Genomic DNA, 16,456 nt, shown 5'->3' with positions numbered 1-16,456 from the left:
TTGGCTAATTTTTTTAAAGACTCATATACATAATTTGCATTCGATTTATTATTAAAACAAATAAACAATATGAACTTATACACATATTATGATCTCACGAGTCACGGCACATTTTATAAGTATAAAAACAAATCGGATACAAATTATAAAATTTTAAGCTGTTATTCAAATTGAATAAAAAAGAATACGTCAGTTATTCCACTGTGTATTGATTATCAAGTATCTGCTGTATTGTTTCTTAAACAATTTTACATTCTAGATCGTCAATCATGAAATTAAATAAATTGTTTGGAATAGATAACCAGGTAAAAGTGTTTTAAATTTCTTTTTATTTTCAAAATATTATAAAATATTTAAGTTCTACTATAAATGAAAAGCAAAATCCAGAAGTTTAAAAATGATTTTTGTATTTGTTTAGTTTGAAATAATACCCTCATTAACTGACATTGTGTTCGTTTCCCTTTTGTCCATTTGACAGCCCAATTTTTTTAAATAATCTTTTTTTTGCTTGTGGTTTTTAACATTTTTTTTATCGATATTGATTGTTATTATATCGTTAGAACTGACAAGGGTCTTGCAAGTCAACCCAGACCGAAATATATTTTCAAAAAATGTGGAACTAACATCTAATTTTTGTTGCTCTAAAGAGGTTTGGTCCATAACCATCACCCGAATTTTAAATGGTTATCAAAATTTTAATTATGAATCTTTTAAACTTATTTACTCTCTTTTCACAAGCTTTTTACAATCTGTCCCAAGCTATCATAATGTATCTAGCCCAAAATCTTGGTCAGTTCTCGGAGGGTAACAACTAACAGTATTCATGACTTACATCACATCATACAGCCTCCGATATTTTATCCTCGAGATTGAACTTTCTGGTACAGAATTAGTAGAGTTTGCTAATATTTTCAATTGAAATTTTAAAAATATTTGTTAATTGTCAATTATTGTCAATTATTGTCAATTATTGTCAATTATTGTCAATTACAGTGAGAACCAGATAACTCTGAAATAAGAAATCGGCTTTAAAAATCAAGATATGATTTAAAATAGTCCAATGAACATGAGGCAAAGCAATTGTGCATTGTAAACAGGCCCATTTCACATGATAAGTGATTTAATAAATTACTAGTAAAACTATTCACATAAATTTCACAGAAGGGGATCATTCATTGTCGTACTGCTCCGTTTTGCCTCATATACTCTGTATTTGTACTGCACTGCACTTGCCCTGGCTAGCTGAAATGTACCGTGTATTGGCTTCGTAACAGCATCAAATGCACTTTAGTATTGCTTCAATGTCGTCTTCATATTCTACAGTTTTCTGGTTATCACTGTATAAAGGGAAAGAAAATGGCAGACCACGTTTAGGAAATCCCATGACTAAAAGTTTCAATCTATATATAAATTTGGCTTGTGTGTCTGTTTGTCTGTCTTTTTGTATCCAATAAACGTCAAAACGGCTGAACCGATCGGGCCCAAATTTTTTGTGGGACATCTAGGGACCCAAGGGAAGGTTTATGAATGATCAAAATTTCAAATATTTGTCTCCATCAAAATTCGATCGTCATTAAATTTTTGAAAATTTTGAAAATCCGCGAAATTTTTTGTAAAAATCCGCGAATTATTTTTGTTTTGTTTTACGATGTACACAAAGAGAACATGTTCACAATTAATTTAGAAGATGGGAACGAATCTCCCTCTAAGGCTAGTGTTAATTAAAAGTGTCAAAGACGACACAAAAGTTTTTCTAAATTTCTGCGTTTATTGGGACACTCTGGACAACAAATGCATATATGGACACTGAAAAAATAGTTTGAGTATATTTTTAGAGAATCAAAAAATAATCTGAATACAAATATCTGTTTAGGAGTCTGTCCTGTCCCGTGGCTCTGCTGGCAGAAATGATATTATTGGTAAAGTTGACATTTTTTTTTAATAATTATTTTATCAGGCTTTAAAATGTAAGTAGATGGATATCAAATAAGTTTTTAAAAATAATTATATATTTAGATGGGAAAAGTGTCAATTTGTACGACGAGAATGGAAACTTTAAAAGTTTCGATATCCAGGAAAAGCCGTCTAGCTACCTAGTCAGGAATACAAACTAAAAATAGTCTCGTTTTTGGCACCAAAATTTTGATATATTAACCCCGGAGCCCAAAACTTAACGGGAGTGTTCGCGAAAAATGAAAGGGGGTATAGGCTTAATGCGATAAAAAAGCGCTTTTGATCGCCACTAATCTTACTTCTATCTGTTGCGTCTATAAGGAGAAAATTGTTAAAGACGGCTCATACCAAATAACATGGCGTCCATGCAAATTGAGAAAATTGCAACATACGACTTAGACCGTATTTTATCGCATTAAGCCTATACCCCCTTTTATTTTTCGCGAACACTCCCTTTAAGGCAGGGTATCGTTGTGAAATCCAGTTTTGAAACCCGGGATATATAAAATATTATTTTATTTAGTTTCTTCATATTCTCAATTTTTCGAATCTCTAAGATCAAAATCTGCACAAATGTTAAGTCTCCAAAAAGGAAACTAGGGAGTTTTGTTCAACGATACTTTTTTTAAATTTCGGGCTAGGGTGTCAAGACAGGAAATATTTATAAACTTACATTTTGATTAATCAGTAACGTTGATTAAGCAAAATGCTAGACAGACCTTCAGTCAGTTCCGTTTTCTGTTTTAATTTCTTAAATTTTTTTCTCTTATTTTCTGCCATCTGCCTTTATCTTTTTTCTATTATTTTCTGTCATCTGCCTTTCTCTTTTTTCTCTTATTTTCTGTCATCTGCCTTTCTCTTTTTTTTCTTTTATTTTCTGTCATCAGCCTTTCTCTTTTTTCTCTTATTTTCTGTCATCTACCTTTCTCTTTTTTCTCTTATTTTCTGTTATCTGCCTTTCTCTTTTTTCTCTTATTTTCTGTCATCTGCCTTTCTCTTTTTTCTCTTATTTTCTGTCATCTGCCTTTCTCTTTTTTCTCTTATTTTCTGTCATCTGCCTTTCTCTTTTTTCTCTTATTTTCTGTCATCTGCCTTTCTCTTTTTTCTCTTATTTTCTGTCATCTGCCTTTCTCTTTTTTCTCTTATTTTCTGTCATCTACCTTTCTCTTTTTTTCTTATTTTTTGCCATCTGCCTTTCTCCTTTTTCTCTTATTTTCTGTCATCTGCCTTTCTCTTTTTTTCTTATTTTCTGCCATCTGCCTTTCTCTTTTTCTCTCTTATTTTCTGCCATCTGCCTTTCTCTTTTTCTATCTTATTTTCTGCCATCTGCCTTTCTCTTTTTTTCTCATTTTTTCTGTCATCTGCCTTTCTTTTTTTTTCTCTTATTTTCTGTCATTTGCCTTTCTTTTTTTTCTCTTATTTTCTGCCATCTGCCTTTCTCTTTTTTTTCTGATATTTTCTGTCATCTGCCTTTCTTTTTTTTCTCTTATTTTCTGCCATCTGCCTTTCTTTTCAAATAATAATAAAATTCATTTTTGGTGGGGAGGGGGGAGGGGCTCGATTTAAAGCAATGGTAATTATGAATTTCCATCTTTTCCATTTATTTTGAACTAGATATGAACTTTTTAGCAATTATATCAGTTTTTCAAAGTTCTGATGTTTTCCAAATAATAAAAAAAATAATATTTTTGAGTTTCCATCTATTCCATCTATTTTGAACTAGATATGATCTTTATACCAATTATTTTGTTTTTCACAGTTTCTGATCTTTTCCATAATAATAATATGATGGAGACACCTGTCTCTTCCACTTTTTAACTGTCACATTATCTTTATATTATTCTACCTAAAACTGGAATTTGATATGCTAAGTTTTACCTTTTCTTTCCTTGAATTTAAATGATATTTGATATGTGTTGTCCAATTATGAGAAAAAAAGATAATATTTTATTTATTTTCTTTTGTAATTTTGCCCAATATTCTTTTAAAAATTCACCCGTAGGCAGTTAATCTGAAAATATTCAGTTTGTTATTTTGAAAAATATTTGGTTTGGATACTATGGAATATATTAATTTGAAAATATTTGGTTTGGTAGGAACGGAGGTTGGGTAATCTACTCGAGTGCAAATCTTAAAGGAAAAGCTATGTATCATTACGATGGTAAATCTAATTACTCAATCACTTAATCATTAAAGAATTACGGTGTGGTAAGAGTTCGCCCAATAACGTTTCACCCAATTTTAGGTAAAATAACGTTTCACCCAATAACGTTTCCCCCAATTCACGTTTCACCCAATACTATGTTTCACCCAAATTACGTTTCACCCAAATTATGTTTCACCCAAACTACACTTATTGAAGAGTTTCACCCAATTTTTTTTATTTTTCTAAAACATACATTGCCGATGAGTTATGATTTCCGATCATAACTCAAAAACCTCTGGACCGATTTGCCTCAAATTTTGATTGGGATAAACAAGAGAATTGTGGGAATGTTTTTAGATTGGTGGGTCGACTCATATATACAAATATATTAATGCAAATTGTTGTAAATCCGCAACGTTTTTGTTCAAAATCTGCAAAACCACATTTTATCTGACCTTACAACTTTTAGAACTTTACAACTTTTAGAAAGCTGGCATAGTACCTGGAACCAATCCATTGGAAACAACTGTAATGTCTGGAGGGTTATAATAAAGTTCAAAACGGAGGATAGCTTGGCCAGGACCAAGCTACAAGAGCTCGTTACAGTCAGACGTGCTGACCCAAACCGATCTAGAACTGAACGTTGGTCACCCCGGATGGCTAATCTGAAGATTGCACTTTAAAATTTCAATCCAAACTTTATCAAGGAATTCATGTTTGGACTCCGAGAGGATGCATAAATTGTGCAGTAATTAGAATAACTGTAACCTTATCTTTACAATTTTAATAAATTAAAAGATATAATTTTTAAAAAGTCAAAATAAATTTTGCAAGATTTTTTTTGGGGTGAAACTCTTTAGTTAGTGTAGTTTGGGTGAAACGTGAGTTGGGTGAAATGTGTTTTGGGTGAAACCTGAATTGGGTGAAACGTTATTTTGGGTGAAACATTATTTTGGGTGAAACGCTATTTGGTAAACGTTTTGGGTGAAACGTAATTGGGTGAAACGTTATTGGGCGAACTGTTACCACACCAAGAATTACTGAAAGGGACTGAGACGTAATTTTAAGGGACCTGCTTTAGTAAAGAATTTTATGTCGGTTCAAAATGTTAATGTCGTTTTCCTGCTCAAAAAGTAATCCAATCATTTTTTTAAAATTTCCTAGCTTTGCCGAATATATCTGCAGATAGGAAGAATGAAAATTATACTTTTGTCAGATAGAAAAACAAGTTTATCTCCATCCTTTTTACACAGACAAAGATCTGAAGGTTTTAATTGATCTGAGTCGGAAATGTAATTTTTAATTAAGAAATTACTTTAAATTAAATTAACTATAAGCGTAAATTTCAAGTGACCCTCCATGTTCAATTGAAAATTATCAGTTTTCAAAATTGTAAACATTGATAACTCTAATTCATATTTAAACTGACAAAGGTTTTAAAGGTAACATTGTGAAACGGGTATTGCCTTTTTGTATGGAGGGTCACAATTGAACTACACTTCAACTGAAACACAAATTAAATATTTTAGATTCTTTTAATGTAGATGTTATTCACCGATTATATTCAGGTGAATGCTTCAGTAACGACCCTGCTAACCCAAAAGGTCCAAAACTCCGAACCTGGCAGGAACCTATTGGTTCTATCCGACCCATCCGTGGGATGGATTGTACATCTCTCCGGGTAGTTGTTACAATGGACTGGGCAAACTTGAAGGCTGAGCACAAGATGGAAGTTGTTGAAACTAATGAGGTAATCATGTTTAAAACAAGACACGACCGATTTGGATGGTAGTCAGTTTTTTATATCTGTGGGTGATGGATTGTATTAACCCTACCCCTGCTGGGGAAAGGGGGGAATCAATTTGACACTTTAGGTCTAAAACCGGGATTTTATAATAACTGCCCGAGTCCTCAGGCACACTGCCTGAATGAACTAAATCTTTGTTTTAGCCCCCTTTCAGTTGTCAGATTATGATAATTTTTAGCTTTTTTGAAAGCCTATGACATAAGGAAACGGATTGCACAAGTTTTGCAAAGAAATGTTTAAAAATTATTTGCAAACAACAACGCGTCAAAAGAAATTTGCGCATATAGTTTTTTATGTTATTTAAAATTTTGCAAAAATTGTTGCACATTTGAAATGGCATGGTCAAGAGCTTTTTAAAAATGTATAGGTTATTATTTTTTGGACATTTTTTTGCTTTTGCAAACATTTTTACTATATAACAAAATCCAGTTATTTTTTCTTTCAAATTTACAAAATTAAATAAGGAGATTCTAAAAGAAGATAAAAAGAGCTTTCCAACTATGTATCATTTGTCATATTTGGACATCCAACATGGGATTTAAAGGGGGGACACCCCCCCCCCAGCGTATCCAGGTTTTCAAGTATCCAGCAGGGATAGGGTTAAAAAATCATCACGAGCAGGAATATTATTTGTATAGAATTTCAAGGATATTATGAGAACCTAGAATTTCAAGGATATTATGAGAACCTAGAATTTCAAGGATATTATGAGAACCTAGAATTTCAAGGATGTTATGAGAACCTAGAATTCTAGGATATAATATGAGAACCCGGTTCAAACAGTTAATTCTAATCTACATGTTGCTTTTAACTCTTTGAACCCTTAGCAAAGAATTCAATTAATTGTATTTCAAACCTGGTTCTTGCATCAATGGTATTAAAATATGTGATGCAAATATCCAGTAAAGTGAGACTGGAGTTTTGCAGATTTTTAAACTTTAAAAAAAGTTTTTCTTTGACCATTTGGATCCTGGTGTACTCGAACTTGTCCTGAAAAGAGTTAATTTAAAATCTTAAACTTTCAAACAACTAAATTTCAGGCTAAAAATACTAAGTTTGAATATGAAGTTCCCTCTTGGCAAAGAATTAAGGATGTTTCTTCGTTCGTGTCTCATACATTTCAGCTTTCTGAACCAGTGAAAGGTATTTTTTGTGTTTTTATAATTATTTCTTTTTTTCATTTCTATTCTGACGGAACTACAGGGTGTCCCAATATACATGGAAATTCAGTAACGAATTCGATATCGTCTTTTTAAGTAATTCTTTGATTTAGTATTGTAATACCTACTGAGAAAGCTGTAATCTGTAATAGTTTCGTCTGCTATGTTCTCATTTTGTTTGTTAATGTTTTGACTGCATACGATTGTACTTAATAAAACAAGAAAATTGCAGTATACAAACAGAGTAAACTTGTCCGTCTTCACTGTTAATCTTGCGGAGACATTATAGACACATCTTTACAGTATTTTACCTTTTTCATAAAATAAACTCTAGCAGTCATGATAATATTATGGGTTTTGAAATTAGGTCTTACAATGCTAATTCATACCAAAGACGATATCGAATTCGTCACTGAATTCCCATGTTTTTGGGACACTTTGTATAATAATGCATGCAAAAATATTGAAACACAGTTTAAAAAAAGTTTGCTTAATTAAATGCATAATGATCTTAAACATCTATTTTTCTTAAGTCTAGGCGCAAAATAAATATCACCAAGGATAATTTCTGGTAAAAACCAAGTGTATAAGAATAATTTTCTTACAGACGATGAGACTTCAAAGACGACTTTACTGCATTACATCAGTATTTTTTCGAGTTTCAGCCATAAACTCGGACTTTCTAATTCCTATATCTGCCGCAGATATCATAGGTTTAAATTATTAGATTGCTATGAAATAGGGATTCAAAAATTTGAGTTTGTGGCAAAGACTCAATTCCTTTATTGTACCATCTACTGCTGCTCATTTTATATCGTTCCCATATTTTAAATACCGTTTAAAAGCTGAATTATAATATTTCAAAATCAATCTTTAGACCGTCGTGTACGACAAAATTCTTTTGCCACAAACTCTGAATTTTCTAATCCCTATATCTTTGCAACCCACTGTCGTAGACATTAGATATTTTAAACTTTGAATTCTGTTAGATTAAATTTTCTTAGTTAGAAATTTCCAAGGTTTATACTATCAGTTTGCAAAGATATAGGGATTAAACAATGTAAGTTTATGACAAGAAAATTAATAAAATTTGATGTGTTTATCTTTTTTCGCCCTTGCAAAACTCTAGACACTCCTTCTAGAGTTATTTAACAAAAAATTTCAATTCGTATTCCTAATTCCATTTGTACAGGATGTACCGGAGTGACATTCCAACTAGAGAACGTTCCTAAATCTGGAATTCCGTTTACTACTTCTGGAACTATCATGGAGACAGGAACAGATTTCAGGTATATATAGATAGAGATGAGAAATGTCATATACTGAAAATGTCCGATCTAAGAATTTCTAACCGATGAAATATCTATCAATCTATGATATGTACTGACACAGTAAGTATGTGAATCTGGGCTAGTTGCTGGGATATATATAATTTTCAGTCCAGCTGATTCAGTTAGCTGCCGGTAGATACTGGATTAAATGCCAAGAGAGTAAAAACGAATTTGTATTTTCATTTCATGATGGTTTATAGACATATTAATATGAATGCATTGTTTTGATGTTGCATTATTAAAGATAATAATTTAGTGACTTTAAATTACTTTTAAAGTACTTTGATTTTGGTACATTTAGGCGATATAATAACTATAAACTTTAAAAGATGCATTTCATAGTTTTTTTTTAATATTCCTACAGAGAGTCATTTTATACCTTTAAACTTTATAAGTTTCCTAAATTTAGAATATTCCTGGCGAAGGTATTTTATTTGTGTTTATTCTTTTTATATTTTAGAAATTCAATTTTCTTGTGTAAAATAGAAAATTTCTTTTTTGCTAAAAGTATGTGAAACCAACCCAATTTACTGAAGAATACTTGACAACTTCGAATATGTAAAATAAATTGTCTGAGATATTCAAAAATAACAGCTTTTTACATATTTTGCATGGTTTTACTCTTTTTAAGGAAGTTAGGAATTTTTCTCATTTACTTAGAAATTTACTTATTCTTTTTTAAAAGTTGAAATCTTCTGGATACAAATAAATAGCATGCATACGAGGAATAGAAAGAAAAAATGCACTTAATAAATCTTCATTTTTTTAATTGGATGGTGGTACGAAAGATAATCAATAATCATAATATGGTAGTTTCATGGCAATATTCACTTTCTTAAAGGGAGTGTTCGCGAAAGGGGGTATAGGCTTCCGACGAAGAATAAGCGCTTTTGATCGCTACTAATCTTACTTCTATATGTTGCGTCTATATGGAGAAAATTGCGAAAAAAGACTTATGCTGAATAACATAGCATCCACCCAAATTGAGAACGTTGTTATATACAACTCGGATCGTAAAAAATTAATTTGTATATAGTTAATTTTTCATAATATTATGAAATATCAACTAAATGCCAATGCATCGAAAAATAATTGATGACTATAGGTTGTAATATCTGAATGATTTGTTTGATAATAAATCGATTTTTTACGATCTTACTCATGGATTGCAATTTTCTCAATTTGGGTGGATGCTACGTTATTCGGTATGAGTCGTTTTTATAAATTTTCTCCTTATAGACGCAACAGATAGAAGAAAGATTAGTAGCGATCAAAAGCGCTTATTTTTCGCCGTATGCCTATACCCCCCTTTCATTTTTCGGGGACACTCCCTTTAATTCCATTTCATTTTGTACCCACCAGAAGGAAAAAGAATAAATAGAATTATATCAGTGCTTACTGCTTACGTCGAATAAAGGAGAGAGATTTTTTAGCCTTCTGAAGAGAATACTTCATTACACAAGATGTACTATGACGTAGGCCGGGTAGACTTAACGACTTTGCATTACTTGCATGGCATTACTTACACAAGGCTGTCTGAGCTCTCTACTGAGAAATTCATTGAAAGAAATTTCGTTTTATAGTGAAAATTGAATTTTTTAATGATGCTGCGATTAGTGATTCAGTCAGCTGCAGTGGCGCAACTAGGGGGGGGCGAACCTGATTGTGCCACCCCCCCCCCCACTTAGCATGTTTCTCTCCTTATCGCCCCCCCCCCTCATTCGATTGTAATACGATCATGATTGTGGACCATCTCTTCTCAAAGGAATTGAGTCTTTGCCACAAATTCAGTTTTTGTAAATCCTATATCTCTGCAACCTTATGATGCAAGGCTTTAATATTTCAAACTTACATTGTTTGATCTAATAGCATTCATGGTTTGAAATATTAAAGGTCTTCGACATTGGGTTGCATCGATATTGAAATTAGAAAATCAGAATTTGTGGCAAAAACTCAATTCCTTTCGCCAATTAAGAAAATAATACCAACATTTTTCCTTGGCGCTTCGCGCATCAATGCGACTAAAGTTTCTAACTATTGTCTCTTTTTTCAACTTAAAGAAAGTCAGGAATATTTAATTTATCCTCTAAAAAAAACTATATATATATTTAAATGTTACTTCTTATGGGGATTACAGTTCATACATTTAAGTTTACAAAACAATTTACGTCCCAAGAAACTGCATATAAATATAGAACAATTTAAAGAAATGATAAGGATTTTATCTGACTCTTAGGACTTTTTCAGGCTATAGGAGTTGAAAAAGGGTATAGCCCCTTATTGGCAAACAAGGGCAGAGGGACTACAGAAATACTATAAATGGATTATGGGCAATTACTAAATGAATTACAAAAATCTGATGCAGACTGCAATTGGACTTAATACACACTGCAGTGAATATGACTAAGACCGGGACTAAAACAGCATTTTGTTGCGCTTCTAGCACACATTTAACAAGTTCACTCATGTCGGTCATTTAACAGTACACTTACAGTTATTGGAAGTTATAAAATTTGTTTAACACAAGAACAAGCCATTGGTTATAATAAGAAATGGTATATCGAGCACAGAGCCAGACCTGCGACAGTAAGCAATTTCTGTTTTTTCGACTTCAACCCCTTAAAACAGCGCTTTTCTCCCGCCTCACAAAAGTGCTAGTTGCGCCACTGGCTAGATGTGATTGAGTTAAGCGATAACGTTAAAGTTAAAAAGTTAAAGTTTTTTGAGCAAATAAATTATTTTTAGACTCTATTAAAATCCAAAAATTGTGTGTGTTTGATGTATTTTAATGGTGTTAATTAACTTTTTTAACAAAACTGTTCCAGGGGGGCCAAAAAAATTTCGCGCTACGCACCAAATCTTGCCCCACCCCCCCAGGCTAAAATCCTGTATACGCGCCTGATAGTTGGTCCATTCAAAATCTACCAAGTCCGACGTTTTTTCTTATAAATGTACCCGTCCGACGTTTGTACTGGTCCGACGTTTGTACCAGTCCGACGTTTGTACTAGTCTGACGTTTGTACTGGTCCGACGTTTGTACTGGGCCGACGTTTGTGCGTCTGACGTTTGTACTGTCCGACGTTTGTGGCGTCCGACGTTTGTGCGTCCGACGTTTGTACTGGTACCTCCACATTACTTGGTATTCACATTCCAAGTTTCAACTTTTAAAATTGGAGGTGTTGTTGTTTCCTAGATCTTACTCCAGGTTGGTAACCTAGCGCTCCCCTTCAACGTGGAGGAGTGGGAGCTTAAAAGCCCCTATATAGGACAAGCATGGAGTGCCCCACCCTCTGCTCAACCCTATGAGTACTAGGCTCTTAGAGAGCTTCCCGCCCCCTTTCTTGTTCATAGTTTTAGCTTTTAACTGTTGCAAGAAAGTCGGCCATTTTATATCATTTTCAAATTTCGGCGGATTTTTTCGAGTTGGAGCATTTAAAATGAAATAAAAATTCCAACTGTTTTCCGGGATTTTTTCTCTCCAATTTTGATGATCAAAAACCTTCCCTGGGTTCATGTGAGGTTCCACACAACATTTGGGCCCGATCAGTTTAGCTGTTTTGGCGTTTATCGGTTACAAACAAACAGAGACAAGCAAAGTATTTAAATAATGACATCATTTTTGTAACCAGGCAAGAGTTGAACAGCTTGATGACCTTCCAGACGGAGAACAGCGCGTCCAGGAGTAGGGAGAGGAAGGAGGTTATCAGGTTTCCGCCCTTTCTTCAACCTAAAACACAAACAAAGGTAAAGAAACAAAACATATTTGGAATCCAGAGCACTGACTGTTTGAGGTGAATAGGTTTACAGGGTTCAGAGGGTTAACAGAGCCGGGTGAATAGTTGTACATTGCAGAGGGTTAACAGAGCCGGGTGAATAGGTGTACATTGCAGAGGGTTAACAGAGCCTGGTGAATAGATGTACATAGCAGAGGGTTAACAGAGCCGGGTGAATAGATGTAAACATTGCAGAGGGTTAACAGAGCCGGGTGAATAGATGTACATTGCAGAGGGTTAACAGAGCCGGGTGAATAGATGTACATTGCAGAGGGTTAACAGAGCCGGGTGAATAGATGTACATATATTGCAGAGGGTTAACAGAGCCGGGTGAATAGATGTACATTGCAGAGGGTTAACAGAGCCGGGTGAACAGGTGTACATTGCAGAGGGTTAACAGAGCAGGGTGAATAGGTGTACAGGGTTCAGAGGGTTAACAGAGCCGGAAATTTAAGAAAGTATTGTTGAACGAAACTCCCAAGGTTTATTTTTTGATTTGAAGTAGTTTGATTTTCTAATTTCTATATTTTTGCAACCCAATGTCGTAGAGGTCTTATATAATTCCATTTATGAATTATATCAAGTAAACTAATCTAAGTTTTAATTATCAAAGATATTGAATCAAAAGATTTGAGTTTGTGTATGCAAAGACTTAATTCCTTTCTTTTTGTAATCCAGCAAATAAATACTTCTAATGCAGTATTTAATTACATCATGCCGAATGAAACAGAAGTAAATATTTTGTAGACAAAAATCCTATACAAAATTATATTTTTTTAAGGTGAGCATAGTTGTGCATAGTGGAGTTATAACGATACCATTCTCTGCTAACTTTACTTCCGGTAACTCAGCTTGGTAAGTTAATATTTCTAGAAAATAGTCAAAATTATAATTTGATTAAAATTGATGCGCTGTCACAACACAAGCTAAGATTTTTTTATGTTCGCAGCCCATGATGTTTTAGACCGTAGATATTTCAAACTATACATTTTGTTAGATCAAATAATGTTAGTTTGAAGGTTCACATCTTCATGATTAGAAAATTTGAGTTTGTGGGAAGACTCAATTTCTTTAGTTAGATTTTTGTTTAAAAGTTATTATCAAATCAAAAAATAGAAAAAACTTCCAAGCATAATCATTTAGTAAAATACCAAACGTAATGAAAAACTCGAGAACAATTCAGCTCTTTCAGTAAATTATAAGTAAGCAATCAATTATTTGTTTTATAAGAAAAAATATTACACGTCTAAAATTACAGGTTTCTTTTTAAAATTCAAAATTCAAGCTTGTCCTGTTTTGCTGCTGTTTCCTCATTGTATAAATTATGTGTTTTCATTGGAAACTTTGAATAATTCTTACTTTTCAAGTTTAAGATTTGATTTCTGTTTCAAAATATTCTGAATAAAAGTGGTTCAAATATGCAATATACAATGTACATTATTATTCAAATATTCAATAACAATATTTCTTTACCACTGGGTTACTTTCGAGTTTCATTATATCTAAAGTGCATATTGAAATAATTAAAAAGGATTGTATAATTTTTATAGGTTTTAAAAGAAATATCAAATTAAAAATATATCCACAGCTTTAAGAATAAAATAAGTTTAAAGATTATTGAATTATAGACCAAAACACGTTTGATTTCAAATAAAAGAAACCGAATGCTTCTCCATGGTTAGTCTGAGGTGATGCGTATATAAATTCCCTCTAGCCGGCCAAACGGCTGGACCGAATTGACTGACATTTTTTAGGGTACCCTCGGCAAAGTCTCAACAAATCCTAAAATTTTTATATTTCAAAAATCAAATTTTTTTTTGATTCCACGGGCAACGCAGGGCCGTTCAGCTCTTCGCTCTTAAATATATATATGTGAATATATAAATTTTGTTTTATATATATAATATATATAGAGTCAATTTATGATTAAATCAAAAAACAAAATTTTAGCTATATTTGAAACAAATTGACTGAAATTTGTTGAAGGGAAATCATTGGTAAAAAATCGTTTTTTTTCAAATCCTTCAAAATTTGAAAGTTTTTTTATTCTATTTTTTTCTATTTCACGGGCAACGCCAGGCACTTCAGAAAGAAATATTGATTTGATTCTCTACTATAAAATTAATGAAACTTTATATAATATTCTGATACACCCAGGCACCTTAGGGACAAAGTGATGAGGGGAATTTTGATAGGAAAAGTTTTCAGGGAAGGAGAGGAGGGGAGGGGGGATAGTGATGTAGTTTAATATAAGTTTACAAATTTAAAATTAATTTTCTAAAATTTCAAACATTTTACCACAGTTTCTATTTGATTTAAATCTTTTAATTCGTGTCGTACATTTGTAGAAACAAATTACATTTATACTTTTTTTCCTTTCATTTCTCCCCGCTCTTTTCCATGTTGAACATTGAAAAAAAAATTTGTGATCCACAACGGACGTTTTTTATCCATTTCTCTTTACAGGTGCCGATCAATTCTATATTATGAAACCTTCTATATTCTCTTGTTTTCCGCAAACAGTCTCTTTAGCTTTTGTATAATTGTTGTTGTTAGGACTGTTACTGGAGTTTATACTGGTATAGACGCTACACAAGTTAAACTTGACTTTCAAGAGGTAAAGAACCTTGCCTCATGATCCCTACACCTTTGTAACTTGATGGTGTAAGCCTTTGATATTTTAAAGTTTGACTTTTTGATATATCAGAATTTTATATTTTATAATGTAAAATAAAAAGGTCTTATACATCAGGCTGCAGAGTTGTAGAGAAGAATTCGAAAATTATTTTTTTTTATTTCAAAACTTCAAAACATTTTGTTAAAATGGGGTGGGGAAAGGTTAAAGACTTTTTTTACAAAAATAAGCTTGAAAGTATAAATATGTTGCTAACAATGAATGAAAATTATATATATTCTAATTTTTCAGACAAGTTTGTTGGAAGGAAACAGGAAAGCTTCCAGGATGAACTTAGCCTAGATAATGATAGCCCCATGCAGTCCTAGTTCTAATCTAGTCCTATTTTATGATAGTCCCATGCAGTCCTAGTTCTAATCTAGTCCTAGATAATGATAGTCCCATGAAGTCCTAGTTCTAATTTAGTCCTAGATAATGATAGTCCCATGCAGTCCTAGTTCTAATTTAGTCCTAGATAATGATAGTCCCATGCAGTCCTAGTTCTAATCTAGTCCTAGATAATGATAGTCCCGTGCAATCCTAGTTATAATCTAGTCCTAGATAATTCTAGTCTCCGTCCTAGTTGTAATCTAGTACTAGATAATACTATTCTCCGTCTTAATTCAATTTTAGTCTTAGATAATAATAATCTAGTCATAGTTCTAGTCCAAATCCTATTCCTAATCCTAATGTTAGTCCTAATCCTAATTTTAGTCCTAGTTCTAGCCTTATTTCTTGCCTAGTTCTAGTCCTAATCCTAATTCTAGGTCTAGTTCTAGTTCAAGTTTTAGTCCTAATTCTAATTCTAGTTCTAGTTCTAGTTCTAGTCCTAGTACTAATCTTAGTTCTAGTCCTCGTCCTTATCCCCTAATCTTAATCCTAATCTTTATTTTAGTTCTTTTCCTTATTAATCCTAAACAAATTCATTCAGTCCTTCTTGGTTAGCATTATTTTATTTTTTATATTGATATGCAAACTAGTCAGACAAAGTCTTCTCTAGAGTTGGTTTCAATATCAATGTTCTAATTGTTCTTCGAAAAATCTAAACTCTACGACTTTGCTGATACAGAAAAGTTATTTTCTTTTCATGTTCAGTTTTTAATAAAGTTTTTGTTTGAGAAATACCAGAAATGTTTCCAGAAATAATAATCCCTCCCTCCCTCCTCCCCCCCATTCACTTTATATTTTTATTCTTCATTTTTATGTTTTTTGTCTTGTTTAGGGTGTTAATGTAAAACATTCGCCTATAAATAGTACTTTTCGGTAAGTTTTGAATTCATTTTATTTTTAAAAAGTAAAATGTTTTCACCGTTATTTTAGTAGTTTAGATAATAAAGAACAAATATTGATTTTTGTGAAATAAAATATTTGATGAATTGTGTAATATCAAAGAGAGAATCGAAAAGAAATAAAAAATAATGGCTACCCTCAAAGGATCAGACTTTAGAGACGACTGTACGGACATAACACTGTCCGTTCTTATATTTAGAGACGACTGTACGGACATAACACTGTGCGTTCTTATATTTAGAGACGACTGTACGGACATGACACTGTCCTTTCTTATATTTAGAGACGACTGTACGGACATAACACTGTCCGTTCTTATATT

The 16,456-nt window shown here is 32.5% G+C and overlaps 1 protein-coding gene across 1 annotated transcript; it reads left to right on the top strand.

The window, feature by feature from the left end:
* Positions 1-290: 290 nt before the first annotated feature.
* On the top strand, positions 291-16,220 carry LOC111702033 (uncharacterized). Its single transcript, XM_023473555.1, has 11 exons — positions 291-305; positions 1,874-1,919; positions 2,017-2,101; positions 4,050-4,114; positions 5,668-5,849; positions 6,947-7,049; positions 8,259-8,355; positions 12,027-12,141; positions 12,952-13,025; positions 14,727-14,787; positions 15,097-16,220. Exons 4-11 carry the CDS (start codon positions 4,099-4,101, stop codon positions 15,145-15,147), a joined length of 699 nt encoding a protein of 232 aa, XP_023329323.1. The 5' UTR covers positions 291-305; positions 1,874-1,919; positions 2,017-2,101; positions 4,050-4,098; the 3' UTR covers positions 15,148-16,220.
* The last annotated feature ends 236 nt before the right edge of the window (positions 16,221-16,456 follow it).

This window comes from Eurytemora carolleeae, unplaced genomic scaffold, assembly GCF_000591075.1.
Source record: "Eurytemora carolleeae unplaced genomic scaffold, Eaff_2.0 scaffold458, whole genome shotgun sequence".
Taxonomy (NCBI): domain Eukaryota; kingdom Metazoa; phylum Arthropoda; class Copepoda; order Calanoida; family Temoridae; genus Eurytemora; species Eurytemora carolleeae.
Note: the sequence above shows the minus strand (reverse complement) of the source record. Positions and strands in the feature narration are given on the sequence as shown.

Excerpts from the sequence above, each read along its gene's own strand:
- LOC111702033 (XM_023473555.1), top strand. Across the intron at positions 5,850-6,946 it reads AAGTTGTTGAAACTAATGAG|GCTAAAAATACTAAGTTTGA; the intron begins GTAATCATGTTT and ends ACTAAATTTCAG. Across the intron at positions 13,026-14,726 it reads ACTTCCGGTAACTCAGCTTG|GACTGTTACTGGAGTTTATA; the intron begins GTAAGTTAATAT and ends TGTTGTTGTTAG.